The 25,271-nt window shown below is 38.4% G+C and overlaps 1 protein-coding gene across 1 annotated transcript in view; it reads left to right on the top strand.

Annotated features, from left to right (window-relative positions):
- Positions 1 to 20,625, top strand: part of WBP4 (WW domain binding protein 4) — a 67,227-nt gene extending 46,602 nt beyond the window's left edge. The window contains exon 10 of the mRNA XM_030311823.1: positions 19,318 to 20,625. Coding sequence (XP_030167683.1) covers positions 19,318 to 19,528 — 211 coding nt within the window. The 3' untranslated portion in view covers positions 19,529 to 20,625. The remainder of the gene's footprint in view (positions 1 to 19,317) is intronic.
- The last annotated feature ends 4,646 nt before the right edge of the window (positions 20,626 to 25,271 follow it).

The following is a 25,271-nucleotide window of genomic DNA, read 5'->3' as shown; positions in this document are numbered from 1 at the left end:
CTTTAAGGCCAGAGAGGCATATCATCTACATTTTATAAAACAGACCTGCAGAAAACTTGATATCCAAATCAGCTTTTAAGGTTGTGAAAAAGAAGTACCCTGGAGAATTACTGTCCAGGTGTATTTCCATTCTTTCTAGATGAAAGCAAAAAGATACAGGGTATCCCCATCAACTTTAATACTAAAAATGTACTTTTTAAGTCGATTACAGTGAAAAGTTTTCTTTCAGTAAAAATGGCTGCTAGTAGCATATGGGGGTTACCAACAACAGGGTGCCAAGGGATAGCAGTGTTATTTATTGTTCAGAGATTTTGGAAGAACCGCCATCCTTAGCCTTTGGTAAAGTACTTACTACAGGGAATAGGGAAGAGGGATAGTGAGGCCCTGGGCCTCGTAATCTAGTATTACAAGTTTGAATCCTGAAAGGGCTTCTTTACTTATCTGGTATTGATTAATTATAAGATGAGGTTTTGAGAACACTATGTGAATCTTGATGGGAGGTTCACTGTAGATTCTGCCAATATCACTTGGGGATTTTGCCCATAAAGAAGTTGGTAGCTGATTCAATAGGAATAAAAGATGTCAAAGGTCATCTAGATCCTCTGTTTGGCTATTTTGATTAATACTGTCAAATTCTAAAATGATTTCTCTCTCGGGATAAAGAAGTTCTGACATAATATACTCATCTAAGAAATCTAGGCCCAATAAATGAATAGGGGTGTAATAACTAAGGGGGAAAAAACCTAGACAAAAGGGAATAGATTCAGAGATAGGAACCTGATGACGTTTATTAGAGACCCCCTCTATTTGAACTGTTTTACTACTCCGAGGCAGGGGCTGCCTTGTAGCAGTGGGGTGGATGACAGAGAGTATAGCTCTGCTGTCGATATGAAGAGAGAGATTTTTTCCCAATCTGGAGAGAGGTTTCCCAAAGCTGATTAAGGGGGAAGAGTCCCTGTAGTTCCTCAGAGCCCCATCATTGGGAATTAGGAATTCATTAGAAAGACTGACTAGAGGGCTGAAGGTGCCCAGAGAGCTTAAGTTTATAACAACCTTTTTTTTTTTTTTTTTTTAAACTGCCCTGGCTCTTTGCAGTATAATAGCAGACACTATGTTTGTTTGGTGCGTGCGTGCATGCGTGCGTGTGTGTGTGTGTGTGTGTGTGTGTGTGTGTTTAGGGGCCTTCATTTGCCAGAGTTGAAAATTGATCATTTTAGCAGTCTTTCTTGTAGGTGACTCACCTAGGATGCAAGTGAGCAGGTTTGCTGTGTTAACTAAATCTGGGGTAGGCAATTTACCATTTCAACCTAGTCCTTTTTTTTTTTTTAATATAATTTATTGTCAAATTGTCTTACATACAATACCCAGTGCTCATCCCAACAAGTTGCCCTCCTCAATGCTCATCACCCATTTTCCCCTCTCCCCCACCACCCCATCCACCTCTGTTTGTTCTCAGTATTTAAGAGTCTCTTGTGGTCTGGCTCCCTCCCTCTCTGTCTGTAACTATTTTTCCCCCTTCCCTTCCCCCATGGACTTCTGTTAAGTTTCTCAAGATCCACTTGAGTGAAAACATGTGTGTCCTTCTCTGACTGACTTATTTCACTCAGCATAATACCTTCCTGTTTCATCCATGTTGCTGCAGATGGCAGGATTTCATTCTTTTTCATTGCCAAGTAGTATTCCATTGTATATATAAACCACATCTTCTTTTATCCACTCATCAGTTGATGGACATTTAGGTTCTTTCCACAATTTGGCTATTGTTGAAAGTGCTGCTATAAACATTGGGTTACATGTGTGCCTATGCATCAGCACTCCTGTATCCCTTGGGTAAATTCCTAATAGTGCTATTGCTGGGTCATAGGGTAGTTCTATTTTTAATTTTTTGAGGAACCTCCACACTGTTTCCCAGAGTGGCTGCACCAATTTGCATTCCCACCAACAGTGCAAGAGGGTTCCCATTTCTCCACATCCTCGCCAGCATCTATAGTTTCCTGATTTGTTCATTTTAGCCACTCTGACTAGGGTGAGGTGGTATCTCAGTGTGGCTTTGATTTGTATTTCCCTGTTGAAGAGTGACATGGAGCATCTTTTCATGTGTCAATTGGCCATCTGGATGTCTTCTTTAAAAAAGTGTGTATTCATGTCTTCTGCCCATTTCTTAGCTGGATTATTTTTTTCAGGTGTGGAGTTTGGTGAGTTCTTTATAGATTCTGGGTACTAGCCGTTTATCCGATATGTCATTTGCAAATATCTTTTCCCATTCCATCGGTTGCCTTTTAGTTTTGTTGATTGTTTCCTTTGCAGTGCAGAAGATTTTTATCTTGATGGGGTCCCAGCAGTTCATTTTTGCTTTTAATTCCCTTGTCTTTGGAGATAATGTCGAGTAAGAAATTGCTGCAGCTGAGGTCAAAGAGGTTGTTGCCTGCTTTCTCCTCTAGGATTTTGATGGTTTCCTGTCTCACATTTATGTCTTTCATCCATTTTGAGTTTATTTTTGTGTATGGTGTAAGAAAGTGGTCTAGTTTCATTCTTCTGCACATGACGGTCCAGTTCTACAAGCACCATTTGTTAAACGGACTGTCTTTTTTTCCATTGGACACTCTTCCCTGCTTTGCCAAAGATTATTTGGCCGTACATTTGTGGGTCCAATTCTGGGGCCTATATTCTATTCCATTGGTCTGTGTGTCTGTTTTTGTGCCAATCAGTACCATACTGTCTTGATGCTTATAGCTTTGCAGTAGAGACTAAAGTCTGGGATTGTGATGCCTCCTGCTTTGGTTTTCTTCTTCAGTATTACTTTGGCTATTCAGGGTCTTTTGTGGTTCCATACAGATTTTAGGATTGCTTGTTCTAGCTTTGAGAAGAATGCTGGAGCAATTTTGATTGGGATTGCATTGAATGTATAGATTACTTTGGGTGGTATTGACATTTTAAGAGTATTTATTTTTCCAATCCATGAGCATGGAATGTTTTTGCATTTCTTTGTGTCTTCTTCAGTTTCCTTCATAAGCTTTCTGTAGTTTTCAGGATATAGATCTTTTACATCTTTGGTTAGGTTTATTCCTAGGTATTTTATGATTCTTGGTGTAATTGTGAATGGGATCAATTTCTTTATTTCTCTTTCTGTTGCTTCATTATTGGTGTATAAAAATGCAACCGATTTCTGTATATTAATTTTGTACCTTGTGACATTGCTGAATTCATGTATTAGTTCCAGCAGACTTTTGGTGGAGTCTGTTGGGTTCTCCATGTAGAGTCTCATGTCGTCTGCAAAAAGTGAAAGTTTGACTTCTTCTTTGCCAATTTGGATGCCTGTGATTTCATTTTGTTGTCTGATTGCTGATGGTAGGACTTCCAACACTATGTTAAACAACAGTGGTGAGAGTACACATCCCTGTCGTGTTCCTGATCTTGGGGGGGGGAAGCTCTCAGTTTTTCCCCATTGAGGATATTAGCTGTGGGCTTTTCATAAATGGCTTTTATGATGTTTAAGTATGTTCCTCAGCTTTCTCGAGGGTTTTCATTAAGAAAGGATGCTGTATTTTGTCAAATGCTTTTTCTGCATCTATTAACAGGATCATATGGTTCTTTTCTTTTATTAATGTGATGTATCACATTGATTGATTTGCAAATATTGAACCAGCCCTGCAGCCCAGGAATGAATCCCACTTGATCATGGTAAATAATTTTTTTTATGCTGTTGAATTCAATTTTCTATTATCTTGAGAATTTCTGCATCCATGTTCATCAGGGATATGGCCTGTAGTTCTCCTTTTTTGTGGGATCTGTCTGGTTTGGGAATCAAGGTAATGCTGGCTTCATAAAATGAGTCCAGAAGTTTTCCTTCCCTTTCTATTTTTTGGAACAGCTTGAGAAGGAAAGGTATTTTCTCTGCCTTAAATGTCTGGTAGAGTTCCCCAGGGAAGCCATCTGGTCCTGGACTCTTATTTGTTGGGAGATTTTTGATAACTGATTCAATTTCTTCACTAGTTATGGGTCTGTTCAAATTTTCTATTTCTTCCCATTTGAGTTTGGAAAGTGTATGGGTGTTTAAGAATTTATCCATTTCTTCCAGGTTGTCCAGTTTGTTGGCATATAATTTTCCATATTCCCTGATAATTGCTTGTATTTCTAAGGGATTGGTTGTAATAATTCCATTTTCATTCATGATTTTATCTATTTGGGTCCTCTCTCTTTTCTTTTTGAGAAGCCTGGCTAGAGATTTATCAATTTTGTTTATTTTTTCAAAAAACCAACTCTTGCTTTTGTTGATCTGCTCTACGGTTTTGTTTTGGGTTTTTTTTTTTTTTTTTTTTTTTATTCTATATTGTTTATTTCTGCTCTGATCTTTATTATTTCTCCTCTTCTTCTGGGTTTAGGGTGTCTTTACTGTTCTGCTTCTAGTTCCTTTAGCTGTGCTGTTAGATTTTGTATGTGGGATTTTTCTTGTGTCTTGAGTCAGGCCTGGATTGCAATGTATTTTCCTCTTACGACTGTCTCTGCTGTTTTTGCTGTCCTCTTAGGACTGTCAAATCCCAAAGGGTTTGAACTGTTGTGTTTTCATTTTCATTTGTTTCCATATATTTTTTAATTTCTTCTCTAATGGCCTGGTTGACCCATTCATTCTTTAGTAGGATGTTCTTTAACCTCCATGCTTTTAGAGGTTTTCCAGACTTTTTCCTGTGGTTGATTTCAAGTTTCATAGCATTGTGATCTGAAAGTGTGCATGGTATGATCTCAATTCTTTATATTTATTGAGGGCTGTTTTGTGACCCAGTTTCTGATCTTTCTTGGAGAATGTTCCATGTGCACTCCAGAAGAAAGTATATTCTGTTGCTTTGGGATGCAGAGTTCTAAACATATCTGTCAAGTCCATCTGGTCCAATGTATCATTCAGGGCCTTTGTTTACTGATTTTCTGTCTAGATGATGTGTTGTAAATGGAGTATTAAAGTCCTCTGCAATTACCACATTCTTACCAATAAGATTGCTTATGTTTGTGATTGTTTTATATATTTGGGTTCTCCCAAATTCAGTGCATAGACATTTATAATGGTTAGCTCCTCTTGATGGATAGACCCCGTAACTATTATATAATGCCCTCCTTCATTTCTTGTTACAGCCTTTAGTTTAAAATCTAGTTTGTCTGATGTAAGTATGACTACTCCAGCTTTGACTTCAGTAGCATGATAAATGGTTCTGCATCCCCTCACTTTGAATATGAAGGTGTCCTCAAGTCTAAAATGGGTCTTTTGTAGAGAGCAAATAGATGGGTCTTGTTTTTTTTAATCCATTCTGATACCCTGTGTCTTTTGATTAGAGCATTTAGTCCATTTACATTCAGTGTTACTATTGAAAGATATGGGTTTAGAGTCATTGTGTTATTCGTAGGTTTCATGCTTGTGGTGATGTCTCTGGTCCTTTGTGGTCCTAGCAACATTTCACTCACAGAGTCCCCCTTAGGATCTCTTGTAGGCTGGTTTAGTGGTGATGAATTCCTTCAGTTTTTGTTTGGGAAAACTTTTATCTCTTCTTCTATTTTGAATGACACGCTTGCTGGATAAAGGATTCTTAGCTGCATATTTTTCCTGTTCATCACATAGAAAATTTCCTGCTACTCCTTTCTGGCCTGCCAAGTTTCAGTAGATAGGTCTGCTACTACCCTTATGTGTCTACCCTTGTTTGTTGAGGCCCGCTTATCCATGGCTGCTTTCAGAATTCTCTCTTTATCTTTGTATTTTTCCAGTTTCACCATGATATGTCATGCAGAAGATCGATTCAGGTTATGTCTAAAGGGAGTTCTCTGTGCCTCCTGGATTTCAATGTCTTTCTCCTTCCCCAGATTGGGGAAGTTCTTAGCTATGATTTGTTCAAGTATACCTTTGGCCCCTTTCTCTCTCTCTCCTTCTGGAACTCCTATGATATGGATATTGTTCCGTTTCATTGAATCACTTACTTCTCTAATTCTCCCCTTGTGAATCAGAATTTTTTTATCTATCTTTTTCTCAGCTTCATCTTTTTCCATTATTTTATCTTCTATTTCACCTATTCTTTCCTCTGCCTCTTCAGTCCTCCTTGTGACCACCTCTTTTCTAAATTCTTGTTAAGGTATGTTGTTTATCTGTTTTGAGCAATTCTTTAGTTGTCATTTCTTCCTGGAATTTCTTTTGAGGAGAATTCTTCTATTTCATCATTTTGGCTAGTTTTCTGTCCCTTATGTGTTTTAAAAGCTTGTTATGTGCCCTGCACCTATGAGCATTACTATATTAAAGAGGGGTAGGGGCGCCTGGGTGGCGCAGTCGGTTAAGCATCCGACTTCAGCCAGGTCACGATCTCGCGGTCCGTGAGTTCGAGCCCCGCGTCGGGCTCTGGGCTGATGGCTCAGAGCCTGGAGCCTGTTTCCGATTCTGTGTCTCCCTCTCTCTCTGCCCCTCCCCCGTTCATGCTCTGTCTCTCTCTGTCCCAAAAATAAATAAACGTTGAAAAAAAAAAAAAAAGAGGGGTCATATACTTTCCAGGGCCTGGCCCTTCAGGAGGTGTTTTTTAGAGAGTGTGACTTTCTCTCTGTTGTTGTGACTTTGGTTACTTTACCTCCCTACTCGTAGTGATGTTTTGGACCCTCCACCAGGTGTGCTCTGATTTGTTCCTTGAAGTAGCCCTGGAAAGGAACACAAACAAAAAGCAGACAGAAAACATGTAAAGACACTAACAAAAAAAACCAAACCAGAAACATCAACTACAAGAAAGAACAGCATGGAGGCAGTGCTGATGAAAGAGTACATACAAAGAGAGAAATGACAGGGGCGGGGCAAAAGAAAAAATAAAAATTGACCAGGCAGAGAAACTGTATGTCTTAATCCAGAGAGAGAGAGAGGAAAATAAAGAAGGAGGTGGGGGAAAAAGAAAAGATAAAGTTGTCCAGACAGACAGACAATATGGCTTATTCTAGAGAGAGAGAAAGGAAAATAAAGGAGGTGTAGAGCATGTATGAAGACAGTGGATTAAATATGTCTGCTTAAACAACTCAACAACCAGAGTAACCAGACTAGAGGAGGGAAGAGAGAAGAAGGAGAAATAGAAGGAAGAATGTATCTATATAATAAGAATTGTCGGAGAATTAAACCAGGCAATGCAGCAGCACAGGTCTGGAGGAGGGGCCATCTGGGTCTATACCGCTCCAGTAGATAGGCGTTATCAGGCACGGAGGGGCATGGTTTGGTGTAGGCGGGTCACGCCTCCACTGTGGGCCCCAGGGTCCGATCCCTGAGGCCCCACCTTGGTGGTGGTGGTGAGGAGAAAAATAGCGACACCCCAGTCTCTCCTCCATGGACCAGATGTCCCAAACCACTCTGTTCTAGCCATACTCACTGTGCCGCTGGCCACACAAAGAAGTTTGTCTTGCTCTGCCAACTCCCATGCCCTGGCACTTGGCTGGGATTCAAACTCTCACTCTGTACTGGAGAAGCACCGCTCCATGCTGCCCAATACATTGTCTCTGGCTGATGGAAGCAGGCGGGGTTTGTCCTGTCCCACAGCACTCCAGGGAGGGGATCGCTTTCTCCTACTGCAGACTGCACCCCGGAGCTGGCTCCCCCCTTCCCCAGGTGCATGATCTGGGCAGCTGGCCCCAGTCCGGAGAAAGCCCCTCAGAGATTGGATCTTTCTCCGTCCTGGTCTGAGGTTTTTCTGTTGTCAAGATACAGTCCTATGCTTCCCCAGGCTTTCTTTCTCTTCCCCTTGTCTCTCCACAGAAGGGGATCCCTCCCCTCCATTCTTTTTATCTCTCCCCATTCACCGTCATGTACCTGTGGCCCGTCAGGTTATCCCAGTGGGTCCCTGGAAGCAACCCTGTCTCTTTGCCTCCCAGACTCTTGGAGTTCAAAGTCCTTTGGCTTCAACACTGCTTTGTTTGAGAGACAAGGGAACTTTGGATCCCCCTACTTCTCCACCATGTTGGCCCCTCTCCTGGTCCTTTTAATTAAAGGAGAAATTCCCACTTTAGAACATTAATAAACATAAAGTTAAATGCTACCTGAGTGGATTTAACATCTAAAGAAAGATCAAAATTTTCTTAAAGACAGTGTGGAGTCAATTGTAATAGTCATGAACAAGTTCATCAAGCTTTTGTGTGCTAATCTGAGTTTTGTTTCAGTCAACAGGCTTAGGAAGAGAGACTGTAATTGCTTGGTGATTTCCAACAAGTTTTCTAGCATCTTACCTCAAGTTAGATGTTTGTTTTTCTACTTCAGGATATTCTCCTCTGGCTGGTTCCATCCAGTGTTTGGCCTGGTTCTCACCAACAAGCACATGGAATAATTGGTATAAATCTGAGAAACCAAAGTGGTAAATTTGAATAATTGTTGAATTCTTCAGCAAACTTATTGGGGTCCTCAGTCACTTTAGGGAACTTTTTAACTATGGTCACAATTCAGCCTTAGTCCAGGGAACAAGGAACTTGAAGTTCATTTAGTTCCTCGGAAAACTTAACTTTAAAGAAGCAGGTTTTAATAGGTTCAGGAGAGGACGAAGCAGAGAGATTAAAAGGCAAGTTCAGCAGAAAGAACAGACAAAAGTGTTGCCAGAGGTGGGTCCTGAGCACAAGATGGGTGCAGATGGAGAGAGGGAGAAAACGGCCTCAGAAGCCATTTTGATGGCTTTTGTTCTGATGGCTTCAGTTGTTTTTTGCCTCAGTTGATTTGTAAATAGCATCTTGCAAAAAGGCAAACTTAGTATCCTGAAAACATATGGAACCCTCAAGGTACAATTTAAAATAGGCATCCCAGAGATACAGAGTTTGCCGGACAAACACAAGATAAAGGAATTCATGACCACTAAATAGCCCTACAAGAAATGTTAAAGGGGACGTTGCATGGATAAACCATAAGTAGGACTAAGTAGGAAACACAAAAGCAGTATAAATAAGTATATTTAAAATTCAGTCAAGGGATTCACAAAATAAATTATGTAAATAAATTCACAAAATAAACATAAATTATGAACCATATACCTAAAATATGGGCATGGGAGAGAGAAGGGTAAAGAATAGGTTCAAATTTAAGTGACCATCAACTTAATATAGAATGTTACATGCAGAAGATATACACACCCATACACGTATATACACATACACACACAAATTACCATTATATATACATCCATGTATATATATATAATGGTAACCATGACTCAAAAACCGGTAATAGATATGCAAGGACTAAAGAGAAAGGAATCCAAGTATATCACTTAGGCCAACTAATCATGAGAAAAAAAGAAGAAAGGAACAGAGAAGTACAAAAACAACCATAAAACAAGTAACAAAATGGTAATAAACGCATACCTATCAATAATTACTTTGAATGCAAATGAACTAACTCCAGTCAAAAGACATAGAGTGATAGAATGGATAAAAAAGCAAGACCCATCTATATGCTGCCTACAGGAGACTCATTTCAGACCTAAAGACACCAGAATCAAAGTGAAGGGATAGAGAAATGTTTATCATGCAAATGGATGTCAAAAGAAAGCCCAGGTGGCAATACATGTATCAGACAAAATAGGCTTTAAAATAAAGACTGTAACAGGAGACAAAGAAGGACACTATATAATACTAAAGGAGGACAGTCCAACAAGAACATATAATAGTTGTAAATATTTATGCACCCAAAATAGGAGCACCCCAATACATAAAACTGTTACTAACAAAAGAGAAAGTAATTGAAGGTAATCCATTAATATAGTTGTACTTTAAATTTTTTTTAACGTTTATTTTTGAGAGACAGAGTGTGAACAGGAGGGACAGAGAGAGGAGACACAGAATCTGAAGCAGGCTTGAGCTGTCACGCACAGAGCCCAACACAGGGCTTGAACCCGTGATGAGAGATTCAATGAGAAACAATGAGATAATGAGCTGAAGCTCAGACGCTTAACTGCACTGAGCTACTAGGTACCCCTAAAGTAGGGCACTTTAACACCCCACGTACATCACAACAGATAGATATCCAAACAGAAACTCAACAAGGGAAACACTGGCTCTGAATAACACATTGCACCAGGTGGATTTGACACCTGTATTTAGAAACATTCCATCCTAAAACAGCTGAATACACATTGTTTTCAAGGTGTGCATACACCATTCCCAGAATAAATATTATGCCACAAAACAAGTGTCTCATGGAAAAGATTGGAAGTCATACCATGCATCTGTTCTGAACACAGTGCTTTGAAACTAAAAGCCACAAGAAAAAACCTGGCAAGAGCACAAATCCATGGAGATTTAATAAAATGCTACTAAACAATGAATTGGTCAGTCAAGAAATTAAAGAGGAAATAAAAAATAACATAGAAAATAAAATGAAAATACAATCATCCAAAATCTTTTGAGATGCAGCAAAAAGCTGTTCTAAGAGGGAGGTTTATAGCAATACAGACCTACCTCAGAAGCAAGAAATATCTCAGATAAACAACCTCATACCCATAGGAGCTAGAAAAAGAAGAACAAAATCCAAACCAGTAGACGGAAGAAGTTTTAAGGGTTAGAGCAGAAATGAATAGTAACTTAAAATACAGTAGAACAGGTCAATGACACCAGGAGCTCATTGTTTGAAAAGCTCAACAAAATAAACCTTTTACCATACTTACTCACCCAAAAAAAAAAAAAAAAAAGACTCAAAATCAGCAGTGAAAGAGAAGAAATAACCACCAACATCACAGAAATACAAAGGATTATAAGAGAATATACAAAAAATTATATGCCAGCAAATTGGACAACTAGAAGAAACACACAAATCTCTAGAAACATATATATAACCTCCCAAACTGTCAGGAAGAAATAGAAAATTTGGACAGAACCAATTACCAGGAATGAAATTGAATCAGTAATCGAAATACCTCCCATAAACAAAAGTCCAAGACCAGATGGCTTCACATGTGAATTCTACCAACATTTAAAGAATTAATACCTAGTCTTCTCAACTATTCCAAAATCAGAAGAGGAAGGCAAGGTTGCATATTCATACTATGAGGCCAGGATTACCCTGATACCAAAACCAGATTAAAACACTGCAGAAAAAAGAATGATAGTCCAATGTCTTCTGACGATATAAATGCAGAAGTCCTCAACAAATATTAGTAAACTGAGTCCAACAATACATTTTAAAAATCATTCACAGTCTAATGGGATTTATTCTGAGGATAAAGGGTAGTTTAGTATTCCCAAATAATCAGCATGACACATCACATCAATAAGGGGAATGATAAGCATGTTATCATCTGCAAGATGCAGAAAAAGCATTTGACAAGGTACATTTATTCATGATAACCCTCAACAAAGTAGTTTTAGAGGGAACATAGTTCAACATAATAAAGGCCATATATGGAAAACCCCACAGTGAACATCATACTCAGTGGTGAAAACCTGAGCTTTTCCCTTAAGATCAGGAGAATGACAAGGATGTCCCCACTCACCACTTATATTCAACATATTGTTGAAAGTCCTGGACACAACAATTAGACATAAAAGTATTCAAATTGGAAAGGAAGAAGTAAAATGTTCACTGTTTGCAGATAACATGATACTATATGTAGAAAAACACTAAAGTTCCACCAAAAAACTACTAGAATGGTAAGTGAATTCATTAAGGTCACAGGATACAAAATCAATATATATTGAAATACGGGGGCACCTAGCTGGCTCAGTCAGTGGAGCATGCAATTCTTGATCTCAGGGTCGTGACTTCAGGCCCCAGGTGGGTGTGGAACCTACTTAAATGTTTTCAGAAATCTGTTACATTTCTATACACATAATGAGGGTAGCAGAAAGAAGTTAAGGGGAAAAACCCCTTTTAGTGTTACACCAAAAAATAGTACCGAAACCTAACAGTAAACTTAACCAAAAAGAAAAGAACTAAACTCCCAAAAGCTATGAAACACTGGAAAAAAAAAAAAAAAAAAGCCTATGAAACGCTGATAAAAGAAATTGAAGAGGACACACACAAATAGACATTACAAATATGTTAAGATGTCCATACAACAAAAAAAAATCTGTAGATACAATGCCAACAGAATTTTTCACAGAACTAAAATAAATACTAAACTTTGTATGGAACTACAAAGACCCCAATAGCCAAAGCAGTCTTGAAAAAACAACAAAACTGGAGGTATCACAACCCCAAATTTCAAGATTATACCACACACCTGTAGTAAAACAGTATGGAATTGTCACAAATATAGACACATATATCAATAGAACGTTATAGAAACCCAGAAATGAACCCACAATTATATGGTCAATAATCTTTGACAAAGGAGGAATGAATATACAATGGAAAAAGTTCTCTTCAATAAATGGTGTTGGAAGAACTGGATAGCTACATGCAAAAGAATGAAACTGGACCACTTTCTTACACCATACACAGAAATAAATTCAAATGGATTAAAGACCTAAAGTGGAGACATGAAACCATAAAAATCCTAGAAGAGAGCACAGACAGTAATTTCCCTGACATTAGCTGTAACAAAAATCCTAGAAGAGAGCACAGACAGTAATTTCCCTGACATTAGCTGTAACAATTTCTAGATAGGTCTACGGAGGCAAGTGAAACAAAAATAAACTACACCAAAATAAAAGCTTCTGTACTGCAAAGTAAACAACGAAGAACATGAAAGCTGCTGAATGGGAGAAGATATTTGCAAATTACATATATGATAAAGGATATCCAAATATACAAAGAATGTATACAACTCAACAAAACAAATATCCAGTAAAAATGGGCAGAAGACATGAACTGACTTTTCTCCAGAAGAGACCAACAGATGGCCAACAGACATATGAAAGATACTCAATATCACTTATCATCAGGAATGCAGATCAAACCACAATGAGAAATCTTTCACATCTGTCAGTATGGCTAAAAACTAAATACAAACAATAACTGTTGGTGAGTATGTGGAGAAAAACTGTTGGGAATGCAAACTGGTACAGCCACAGTAGAATATAGTATGGAGTTCCTCAAAAAATTAAAAATAAAACAACCATATGATCCGCTGATTTCACTACTGGATGTTACCCAAAGAATACAAAAACACTAATTTGAAAAGATATATGCACCTCTATATTTATTGCAGCACTTCTTACAATAACCAACTATGAAAGCAATGCAAGTGTCCATCAGTAGATGAATGGATAAAGAGAGGTTGTGATACATACAATGGAATAGTATTCAGTCATTTAAAAAAGAAATCTTGCCATTTGCAGCATCGTGGGTAGATTTACAGGATATAATGCTAAGTGAAATAAGTCAGAGAAAGACACATACTGTATGATTTCACTCATATGTGAAATTTAAGAAACAAATGAACAAGGAATAAAAGACAATCCAAAAAAAAACCCCAGACTCTGAACTAGAGAGCAAAGTGATGGTTATCAGAGAGGAGATGGGCAGGAGGGGCGTGCATGACACAGGTAAAGGGGATTAAGAGTCCACTTATCTCAATGAGCACTAACATACAGAATTCTTGAATCACTGTATTGTACACCTGAAACTAATACTATATGTAATAAAATTTTAATAAAAAATAAAATAGGCATCCCAGTCAGTTGTGTTTTTGTTTTTCTGCAAGTCACAGCTTTTTTTTTTTTTTTTTTAATTTTTTTTAACGTTTATTATTTTGAGACAGAGAGCATGAACGGGGGAGGGGCAGCAGAGAGAGAGGGAGACACAGAACCGGAAGCAGGCTCCAGGCTCTGAGCCATCCGGAAGCAGGCTCCAGGCTCTGAGCCATCAGCCCAGAGCTCGACTCGGGGCTCGAACTCATGGACCGTGAGATCGTGAACTGAGCTGAAGTCGGACGCTTAACCGACTGAGCCACCCAGGTGCCCCTGCAAGTCACAGCTTTCTAATTTAATTTTGAGTAAAACAAGTTTGTGAAGATTAAAAGTTCCCATAATAGCCATTGAGGTTCAAAATTACTTTTGGCTAAGTTGATCCATTTAGTTATAAATATACATGCATGAAGACGATAGATTTTTTTTTTTTTTTTTTTTTTTTTTTGAGAAGAGAGGGAAACAGAATCCCAAGCAGCTTCTTCCCCGCCAGCACAGAGTCCGACGTGGGGCTCTAACCCACAAACCGCAAGATCATAACCTGAGCTGAAGTCAAGAATCAGACACTGAACTGACTGAGCCACCCAGGCACCCCAATAAGAGGACCCTTTTTTTTTATGTTTAGTTTTGAGAGATGAGAGCGAGCATGAATGGGGGAGGGACAGAGAGGAGAGAGGGAGACACAGAACTTGAAACTGGGTCCCACGCTCTGTACTATCAGCACAGAGCCAACGTGGGATTTTTTGTTCTTATTTTAGAGAATGAGTGAATTGGGGAGAGGGGGTAGAAGGAGAGAGAGAATTTAAAGCAGGCTCCATGCTCAGTGCAGAGCCAATGCAGGGCTTGATCCCACCACCCTGGGATCATGACCAGAGCTGAAATCAGGAGTAGATGCTCAAGTGAGCCACAGGCACTCCAGGACGTTAAATTTTAAACATAAAACCAGCCAGAGTCCCAGAAACATGAGAAGTGGGGGGTACCCTCAAGCATTTTGATAACTGTTCTCCATTTCTTAGAGGCTTTTCTCTAGAGCAGAAAGAATTTCTAAACAGCACAGTTTCAGGGCGCATGGATGGCTGTCAGTTAAGCGTCCAACTTGGCTCAGGTCATGATCTTGCAGTTTGTGAGTTCGAGCCCCACATCAGGCTCTGTGCTGACAGCTCAGACACCTAAACCTGCTTTGGGTTCTGTGTCTTCCTCTCTCTTCCCCTCCCCCGCTTGTTCGTTTTCTCTCTCTCCCAAAAATAAATAATAAAACATTTACAAAAATAAAAATAAACAGCACAGTTCAACAGGAACAGTCTGGTTCTAAAAAGGAGGCAGACCAAAAGCTAGAACAGTTTCAGTAGGCACAGTCTGGGTTCCAGGCAGGAGTCAAGCCAGAGACCAGCATGGTTTCATCATGAAGAGTCTCGTGTCCTAAAGGAGTCAGACCGAAGGCCACACAAGTACTCTCAGAGATTGAAAAAACAAAAACAAAAACACAAGGCCTGAAAACAGATTTGCAATGAAGCCTGGAGGCTTAAACACAAAGCATGGGCACTCAAAATCCAGGAGAAAACTTACCTTCAAACTCTGTAGGTGGTGAGGAAGACAGTGTACCCAGTTGGCTCTGTAGGATACCGTCATCTCTTTGCTTCACCAGCCTTAGAGTTGTTGAAGGTCTTCCTTAGATCTCATTTTTTGATCATCAAGTAATGCTGACTTTAAAAATAAAACTGCCAGGGGCACCTGGGTGGCTCAGTTGGTTAAGCCTCTGTCTCTTGATTTGGCTCAGATCATGATCTCATGGTTCATTAGTCTGAGCTCCATGTGGGGCTTCATGCTGATGACACAGAGCCTGATTGGGATTCTCTCTTTCCTGTTCTCTCTACCACCTCCCCCATACTCACTCTCTCAAAATAACTTTTAAAATAAATAAGATTGCCAGTTATTTTACCAGCAAAAAAAAAAAAAACAAAAAAAAAACAAAAAAAAAAACAAAAAACAAAAAAACAGGTTTATTCAGTAATACTAGAGAATTGCAGTCCAGGACAAACAAGATAGGGCAAAACCATAGGCAAGAATTCAGAAGGAAGGAGAGGAATGCCCTTTAATAAAGAAGAAAACAGGATGTTGAGAAAGCTGTTATAAACAAAAAAGTCCATTAGAGTAAATTGGGAACTGGAAGTATAGTGGGTTTTTACTGGCTGAGTTGTCAGTGTCTCATTGGCTGGATTGTTGCTTGGGGGAGGAGGAAAGCCTTTCTTCCTCCTGTTGGGATAGCAAATAGTATCCTTGTGCAAAGTCCCTCTCTTCCCCTTAGGTCTGGAATTGAGAAGTGAGAAGTTGTGAGAGCTTGCCCTGCTGGCCTGACTCCATTCTAAATGAGATTTCCTTTAAAAAAAAAAAAAAAAAAAAAAAGGTTTCCTTTAATTTTCACATTTTAAAATATGCATGTGGCAGGGGTATTTATTTTTTCACCTTTATTATGTTGTGTTCAAATACTATGACCTTTACAGTTCTTGCATTTTGAATTTGGAAATGAGTATGGTTTTGTGGAAGTGCTTGTATAATTTTTGTAACTGTTCCAAAGTTATTTGAATAGACATTTCTCTGTAATAGATTTACTTGCAGTCTCTTACCTTTTCTTTCAAATACAAACTTTTTAAATCTGTCATAAGGATATATATCCTACTTTACTGCCACTTCTGTTAACCTCCACTTAGGAACTTCGTAGAACCATCATTTCAAGATGGAACCCTCCTCTATTTTATCTTTCCCATAATTCCCCTTAAGAAATGCTAGGGGCACCTGGGTGGTTCAGTAGGTTAAGTGCCCAACTTGATTTCGGCTCAGGTCATGATATACAGTTCGTGGATTCAAGCCCCCACATCAAGCTCAGCACTGGCAGTGCAGAGCTCTGCTTGAGATTCTCTCTCTCCCCCCTTCTCGCCTCTACCCAGCTCTCTCTCTTTCTCAAAATAAATAAACTTAAAAAAGAAGACTGTTACAGCTTGATCACTCTAACAAAATATAATATGAAGCACCAAGATTCAAAATGAAATAAATGAATCTCACATCAAATTTTCTTGGATACAGATTCATTTTCCAGTGACCAAACCCTGATACACTTCATTCCTCAATGTTTCTCTCCTTGGCTAATGAATTTCTTAGTTCACCTGGAAGCAGAGTGGTCTAGGGGAAAAAAAAAGACAGATTTTAGGTCAGGAAAGGCCTGGGTTTTAATCCAAGCTCTACGTACATAACAGTTTGATCAAGTTATTTAACCCTCTTAAACCCTTAGTTTCCTCCTCGTGTAATAAAAGAATAAAAGCCAAGATACTATATCAACTGCAGGGGCTACTAACCTTAGAAAAAGCACCATCATTGGCAGTCTAAGAAATAGGGAAGTAGTAAAAATAAATAAAAATGGCATTTATTATATATGTATATAATAATTCTATATGTATAATAATTCTATATGTATATAATCAATTATATATAATATATTCATATAGCATATTAATATATAATAAAACATTTTATATAACATATACATTATGTGTGTGTATATATATATATTTTGTTTGTTTGTTTTGTTTTAAGTATTTGTTCTTTTGAGAGAGAGAGGCAGAGAGAGAGAAAGAATTCCAAGGCAAGCTGTATACTGTCAGTACAAAGCCCAATGCAGGGCTCAAACTTATGAACCATGAGATCATGACCTGAGCTTAAACCGAGAGCCAGCCACTTAACCAACGGAGCCACCCAGGAGCCCCTAACATATATTTTTTAATACAGTAAAGAAAAGTTTGGAAGGCATGTTTTCAAAACAAATCAGATTAAGACCAGTTCCAGTGAGAATCCCTATTTGCCGCATCCCCTCATCAGATTTTGAGGAAATGTTTATCACATTATGATCTAAGATCTTTCTCAAGTGTTGTTATATTATGTGGAAAAGTTTTGTTTTAGTTTTGAACTAGCCATTACTAGCCTGAATTTTATTTTTATACTATATTCTCTGTTTTTGTTTTGTTGTAAGACTAACAAATTTCCAAACTGTTTTTACATTTTAAAAAAATTAGTGGTGCCTGGCTGGCTCATTTGGTAGAGCATGTGACTTGATATCAGGGTTGTGAGTTTGAGCTCCACAGTAGGCTGTAGAGATTACTTAAAATCTTAAAAATATTTATTACAATGCCTAGACCACCATATTTTTTTAAACCTGTTTTTATTCATGTGTATCTAGGATGGACATGAAAAGAGTTTGTAAAACTATTTTTACAGGCCTTTCTACAGAGTCTTTCTGAGAGGGAAGCAAATTTGTTTTCATGTACTTTTAAGATAATTGACCTGATAGCAATATATTAAGTTTTAGCCAACACAAACAAATGGAAAGATACTCCATGCTCATGGGTTAGGAGAATGATATTGTTTAAAAGTGCCATACTATTAAAGCAATCTACAGATACAATATATTCCCTATCAAAATACCAACAGCATTTTACACAGAACTAGAACAAATAATAAAATTTGTATGGAACCCTAAAAGACCCCCAAATAGCCAAAGCAGTTTTAAAAAGAAGAATATAGCTGGAGATATCACAACCCCAAATTTTCGAGGACACACTACAAAGCTGTAGTAATCAAAACAATATGGTATTGGCACAAAAATAGACACACAGATCACTGGAACAAAATAGAGAACTCAGACATAAACCCGTGTTTATATGGTCAATTAATCTATAACAAATATTAACCAGTAATCTTTTGGTTTCAAATGATAGAAACTCAAGTTACCTTAAATAAAAAATAGGTTGTTAGTTCAAAGATTCCCAGGAAGGTTCTACCTACCAGGCTGTGAGAAGGGCAGGAATTGCACTCAGCCTGAGGGGTTACTAGAGCAAGTCTTGAAACATGGCAGGATTCTCTTTCCCCCTGCTGCTCATTGCTCCTTTTCCCTATAAGCCACCTTTATTCTCAACCATTGCATGATTCCTTTAAGTAGGAAGATATATAGTTCCCACAGGTTTTACACTCTTAGCCACTAAACAGTTAAACATAATGGTCTTTCTGGGCCATGTTCAAAAAGCTCATGGGTGGGACTGATGAGTGTGGCATGACTTAGTTGCTCTTTCAGGGACCAGTTGACTGTGTGGAGGGTGGAATACTGTGATAGGTTCATGTCAATCAGGTACCAATCTCTAGACTAGTCAACCGATTACTTTCACTAACCATGTGGGTGGCTAGATCTTAAATAGAAAAGGAGTGCTAGGCAAACAGCCATGTAGAGTCTCCCTACCCTAGGACAGTGGGATTCCATGGTTTTCATCATGTGCTCTGTAAGCCCCCAGAGCCCTTGTCAGTTCATGGCAAAACCAGTTTTCCATAAATAACTGTCACATATCCACATTTGCAACTTGTACTGCTAGTTCTGTATAAGCACAAGCATTTCCTTTGATGATACATGCTTTGTGCAGAAGGAATAAAAGAACAGAATTTAAAAGAATAGAATAAAAAGAATTTTCCAGACATGTATCCCCCTAAATAGGTACTCTGTATTTTAAATAATATTTTTCAAGTATTCAAATAGTATTTTTCAAGTTTCCTACTTTGAAATGACTTTTAACTTCTATCATTAGAAAGATGATCCTGGGCTTTTGGTGGACTCAGAGGTTAGGTAAAGGCTTGTCTTAGTCTAGTAAATAATGGTTTTATTCTTACTTTCTGTTTCAGTGAGGAGGTAGATTTTGAACTTCCATGCACTGAAAATGAGTGTGTATCAACTTCAGAACCTGATATTGGCGGACAATCTAAAATGGTATTTAAAGAAAAAACAGTCACTTCTCTTGGAATCGTGGCAGATGGAGTGGCCCCAGTCTTTAAAAAGAGAAGAATTGAAAATGGAAAATCTAGAAATTTAAGGCAACGAGGTGATGATCAGTAATTGCAAAAGAGCTTTTGTACCTGCTTTTCAGACCGCATGGAGACTATACATCTTGAAGCTCCTCTGTGTTTGTTTAAATGCTGAAAATTTAGATTTATTCTAAATGTATTTTCTGTGAATCTAAAATAAATCTTTTTTCATGTGAAACTTATTTTTGCTCCTAAAATGGAAGCCTACCACCACATTTCATTGTAATACAGTGTATTATATTGAGTGTCTAAAAATGCTAATTATGTCGTAATATAAGATGCTATGTATCTGTTACTTAAAACATGGAAAAACAAGGCCTTTATTCCATTCTTACTCATAAGCACATTCTTATCCTGCACCGAAAATGCATTACTTTTGCACACTGATACTAACTTATCCAAGAAATAAGAATCAGACCACATGAGAGAAGATTCACAGGCCCGTGATGGTTCAGTTCTAAGGATTCTGTCAAAAGGCTGATACAGAATGTTTATGTGTGTTGGCCTACCATACCCAGTTTAAGGCTAAGGGCCAAGAACCAGGACTGCAACTCAGGAACTTTAAATGTAGTGCTTAATATGGAATGAAATTTGGACCAAAGGTAGAAATGTGTATTTCCCCAGTTTGGTTCAAAGCAGCAAGGATTGTTTAAACATTATTACTTACCTTGAGCTAGGCATTATGCTAGGAGCTGAGGATATAAAGATGAATAAGATATATCCCTGTTCTTCATGATTTCACATGCTAGCATAGTCCTTCTCTCAGTCATGCACTCTGTTTCAAACAGCCTTATATATACTAGAAAGTAATTTTTCAGGCTTATTTAAAGGTATGTAGATAAAGGCTTGAACAAAAATACTATGATCTCTGACTTCAGTAAAGTTTTAGTATTCCCTTAGACAAATTGGAAATATCTTTTCTGGTTACATTTCTTAACAGGTAGGATTTTCTTATTTTATCCATTTGAAGATGGTTTCTTCCCTTTATTACTCCAAATTCTTAAAATTATATTTTTTATAAATTGTACAGTATTTAACGTTTGGTAGTAAATATTTGTCTTTTTAAGTTTACTAGTAGTGTACATGTAAGAAAATGATAGCTTATTAAAAACTTTATGAATGAGTTAATTAATATTGGATTGGATTTTTTTTTTCTAATACTGATCAGAGTTAACAGCATTGGTGAAACAGTATTTGGAGATTTGACTATATTTGATTAGTCTACTTATTTAGGTATTTCATGAATACATAGCGTATGAAGAAATATTTTAGGTTCTCAATAGTGCATTTGTCATCTACCTAAGCAGTACATTTTGGTGCTCGACTGCCCTTAATTGGAGAAAGTAATAAGACCATAAATGGAATGCTACTTTATTTTACCCCCACGTAGCTCATACAAAATATGCAAAAAACATACCTTATCATCAGGAGCTTGGGAAGATGGTGGATTAAGAGGACCCCAAACTCACCCTGTCCCACATTTACAACTAGATACCATCCATATCCAGGTCAATAAACCAGAGAATGATCTGAAGACTGGCAGAACAAACCACAGCTAAATATAGACGTGGAGCTGCCTCTCAAAGGTCAGGACGGTCAGCTAGGCAGAGGGAGGCTGCCAGCAGGAGAGAGGGAGCTCTCCTGTATGGAGAGAGCAGAGATACAGGCCATCGCACGCAAGGAAAGCTAATCCCCATAAGGTTGGCTTTAAAAACCAACCTGTGTTTGTAAAACCAGTGGGACTTGGATCCTGGAGTCAGCCAACTCTGCACTGGGCAAGCGATAGCTGTGTCTCCGCTCTTACAGAGCAGCTGGCTTGGAGAGGCAACATAAAAATGGCAGCTTACACAACACCAGGGACAAATAGGAGAGCTGTTCCTACTGAGTATGGAGCATGTTAAGGGATTTGGAAAATGAGGAAGCTGGCAGGTACTGTTTTCCTCCCTTACCCACCAGCATAAACAGAGCCACCTGCAGGAGGTGGTACTGCACAGACACTTGCTACCGAATGTACTACCAATATACCATCCCCACAAGTTCTCCAGAGCACTTTCCCCCTCCAAGCCTGGAGGCCTCGTCCCTGGGCTCAGTGCAAATTTTGCTAAAGCTATGCTTACACCCTGCCTAGCCACCAGGTATTGCCTGCCACTGTGCAAATCACCCAGCACTGCCCCATGCCCAACCTTGAACACCCACCACTTGGCCCCAATGCACAAGTTCCCAGCTGCCACAATATTTTGCGAAATCTAGCATAGGACTAGGGTCCCAACACAAATTTTGCTAACACTGCTTCCCACTCCCAAGTTCCCCTGTGGGCACAGGCCATCAGAGCTGGCCTGCCAGAGTCCCACTAACACCACAGAGAACAATCACAGCCCACAACATGCAGAGAGTCAGTGCAGACAACTGCACTGAAAGGAAAAGTGACACAACAGCAGGGTGTCAACACACATAGGTACTCTCCTGCAATGCCAGGTTCTGATGAACAGGGGATACTGCACTGCAGGGCACTCCAGGACCTCCTCTTTATAATCGCTACTTTTAAGAACAGAATACCTAGCTGACAACACACAGAAACACACAGAGAAGCAGACAAAATGAGAGAAAATTTTCCCAGCTCCAAGAACAAGTCCATGGCTAGAGATCTAAGCAAAACAGATACATCTAACACACCAGTTTAAATATTTTTTTTTCAACGTTTATTTTTATTTTTGGGACAGAGAGAGACAGAGCATGAACGGGGGAGGGGCAGAGAGAGAGGGAGACACAGAATCGGAAACAGGCTCCAGGCTCCGAGCCATCAGCCCAGAGCCTGACGCGGGGCTCGAACTCACGGACCGCGAGATCGTGACCTGGCTGAAGTCGGACGCTTAACCGACTGCGCCACCCAGGCGCCCCTGTAACACACCAGTTTAAAGCAATGACCGCAAGATACTCACTGGACTTGAGAAAACTGGACATGAGACACTTAACTCAGAGATAAGGAATAACATAGCAGAGATAAAGAGCTCAATAAATGAAATAAGAAACACGCATGACAGAATGAATAGTGGGATGGAAGAAGCAGAGGAACAAATTAGTGACCTAGAAGACAGAGTAATGGAACATAATCAAGTTGAACAAAAGAGAGTAAAAACAATTACATGAAACAAGAACAGACAGGAATTTTAGCAACTCCATCAAATGTAATAATTTCATATTATAGGACACCCAGAAGAAGAGAGAGAAAAAAGGGGGTAGAAAATTAATCTGAAGAAATAGCTGAAAGATTCCCTAATCTCGGAAGGAAACACGTCCAGGTACAGGAGGCACAAAGATTTCCCATCAAAATCTACAAAAGCAGACCCACACCAAGATACATTGTAACTAAATTGAAAAAATGTGGTGATAAATCTTAAAAGCAAGACCGGGGCGCCTGGGTGGCTCCATTAGTTGAGCATCCAACTCGGTTTTGGCTCAGGTCACGAGCTCATGGTTTCTGAGTTCAAGCCCTGTGTCAGGCTGTACGTGCTGAAAGCTTGGGATTCTCTCTTTCTCTCAATAAGTAAATTAAATAAATAAGAAAGCAAAACAAAAGAAGTATCTTACAAGGGAAACCCCATAAGTGGCATGACATATTCAAAGTGCTGAATAGGAAAAATCTGCAGGCAAGAATACTTTATTCAGCAACGTTATCATTCAGAATAGAAGGAGAGATTAAGAGTTTCCCAGACAAAAACTAAAGTTCATGACCACTAATCAACCCTGTAAGAAATATTAAATGGGACTCTTTGAGTAGAAAGGGGGGCCTGGCTAGCTCAATCAGTAGAGCATGTGACTTTGAGCCCCACAGTGGGTGCAGAGATTATATAAATAAATAACTTTTAAAAAATACAAATTGGTATATATATACATATATATATATGTGTGTCTATATATATATATATATATATAGACACACATATTGGTATATATATACATATATATATATGTGTGTCTATATATATATAGACACACATATATATGTCTATATATATATAGACACACATATATATGTCTATATATATATAGACACACATATATATGTGTGTATATATATATATATATATATATATATATATATATATAAAGGAGAGACCAAAACTGACAGTAAAAAGGTAGGAAATACAAAATCAGTATAAATGAATATTTCTCTATAAAATCAGTCAAGGAACTACCCCCAAAAAGGATATAATAATATATACCTAAAACATGCAGAGGAAAGAAGAATGAGTTCAAACTTAAATGATCATCAACTTAATATAGACTGCTAATGCAGAAGAATTTATATGCAAACCTAATAGTAACCATATATCAAAAACTACTAATAAACATGTGAAGAATAAAGAGAAAGAAATCCAAATAAATTTCTAAAGAAAATCAGCAAAACTTGAAAGAGAGAATGACAAGAAAGGGTCAGAGAAAATCTTCAGAAACAACCACAAAACAAGTAACAAAATGGCAATAAATAATATCTGTCAATGATTACTTTTTAAAAATCTTTTCTTTGAAAGGGAGAGGGACAGAGAGAGAAAGAATCCCAAGCAGGCTCCACACCCAGCACGGAGCCCAAAGCAGGGCTCGATCTCACAACCATGAGATCATGACCTGAGTGGAGCCACCCAGGTATCGCAATAATTACTTTGAATGTAAATAGACTATATGGTCCAATCAATAGACATAAGGTGACAGAATGGAAAAGAAAAGTAAGACCCGTCTATATGCTGCCCACAAGAGACTTATTTTAGATATGAAGGCACCTAAAGATTGAAAGTGAGGGATGGAAAAATATCTATCATGCAAATGGATGTCAAAAAAGCTGGAGTAGCAGTACTTCTATTAGATAAAAGAGACTTTAAAACAAAGACTGTAACAAGAGACAAAGAAGGACACTATATAATAATAAAGGGGATGATCCAACAAGAAGATATAATTATAAATATTTAGGCAGCCATCATAGGAACACCCCAAAACATAAAATAGTTCATAACAAATATAAAGGAACTAATCGATAGTGGTACAATAATTGTAAAGGACATGGAGTGCCTGGGTGGCTCAGTCGGTTGGGTGTCTGACTTCAACTCATGTCATGATCTCATGGTTCGTGTGTGCGAGCCCCACGTTGGGCTCTGTGCTGACAGCTCAGAGGCTGGGGCTGCTTCAGATTCTGTGTCCCTCTCTCTCTGCCCCTCCCCAACTCGCACTCTGTCTCTCTCTCTCTCAAAAATAAATAAACATTAATTATAAAGGACGTTAGCTCCCCACTTACATCAATGCAGAGATAATCTAAACAGAAAATCAACAAGAAAACAATACCTTTGAGTGACACACTGGAACAGATGGATTTAACAGATACATTATGAACATTCCATCCTAAAACAGAATACACATTCTTTTCAAGCGCACATAGAACATTCTCCAGAAACAGTAACATTTTAGGCCACAAAACAAGTCTCACAAATTGAAAAAGATTGAAATCATACCATGCATCTTTTCTGAACACAATGCTATGAAGCTAAAAATGAACCACAAGAAAAAAATCTGGAAAGAACACAAATACACGGAGTTTAAATAACATGCTGCTAAACAACAAATGGATCAACCAAATAAAAGAAGAAATTAAAAATACATGGAAACAAATAAAAACGAAAGCACAATGATCCAAAACCTCTGGGATGCAACAAAAGCAGTTCTAAGAGGGAAGTTTATAAAAGCAGTATAGGCCTAACTTAAGTAGTAAGATAAATCTCATATAA

The sequence above is a fragment of the Lynx canadensis genome, chromosome A1, assembly GCF_007474595.2.
Source record: "Lynx canadensis isolate LIC74 chromosome A1, mLynCan4.pri.v2, whole genome shotgun sequence".
Classification (NCBI taxonomy): domain Eukaryota; kingdom Metazoa; phylum Chordata; class Mammalia; order Carnivora; family Felidae; genus Lynx; species Lynx canadensis.
The sequence above is the reverse complement of the archived record's forward strand: the minus strand, read 5'-3'. Positions and strand labels throughout refer to the sequence as shown.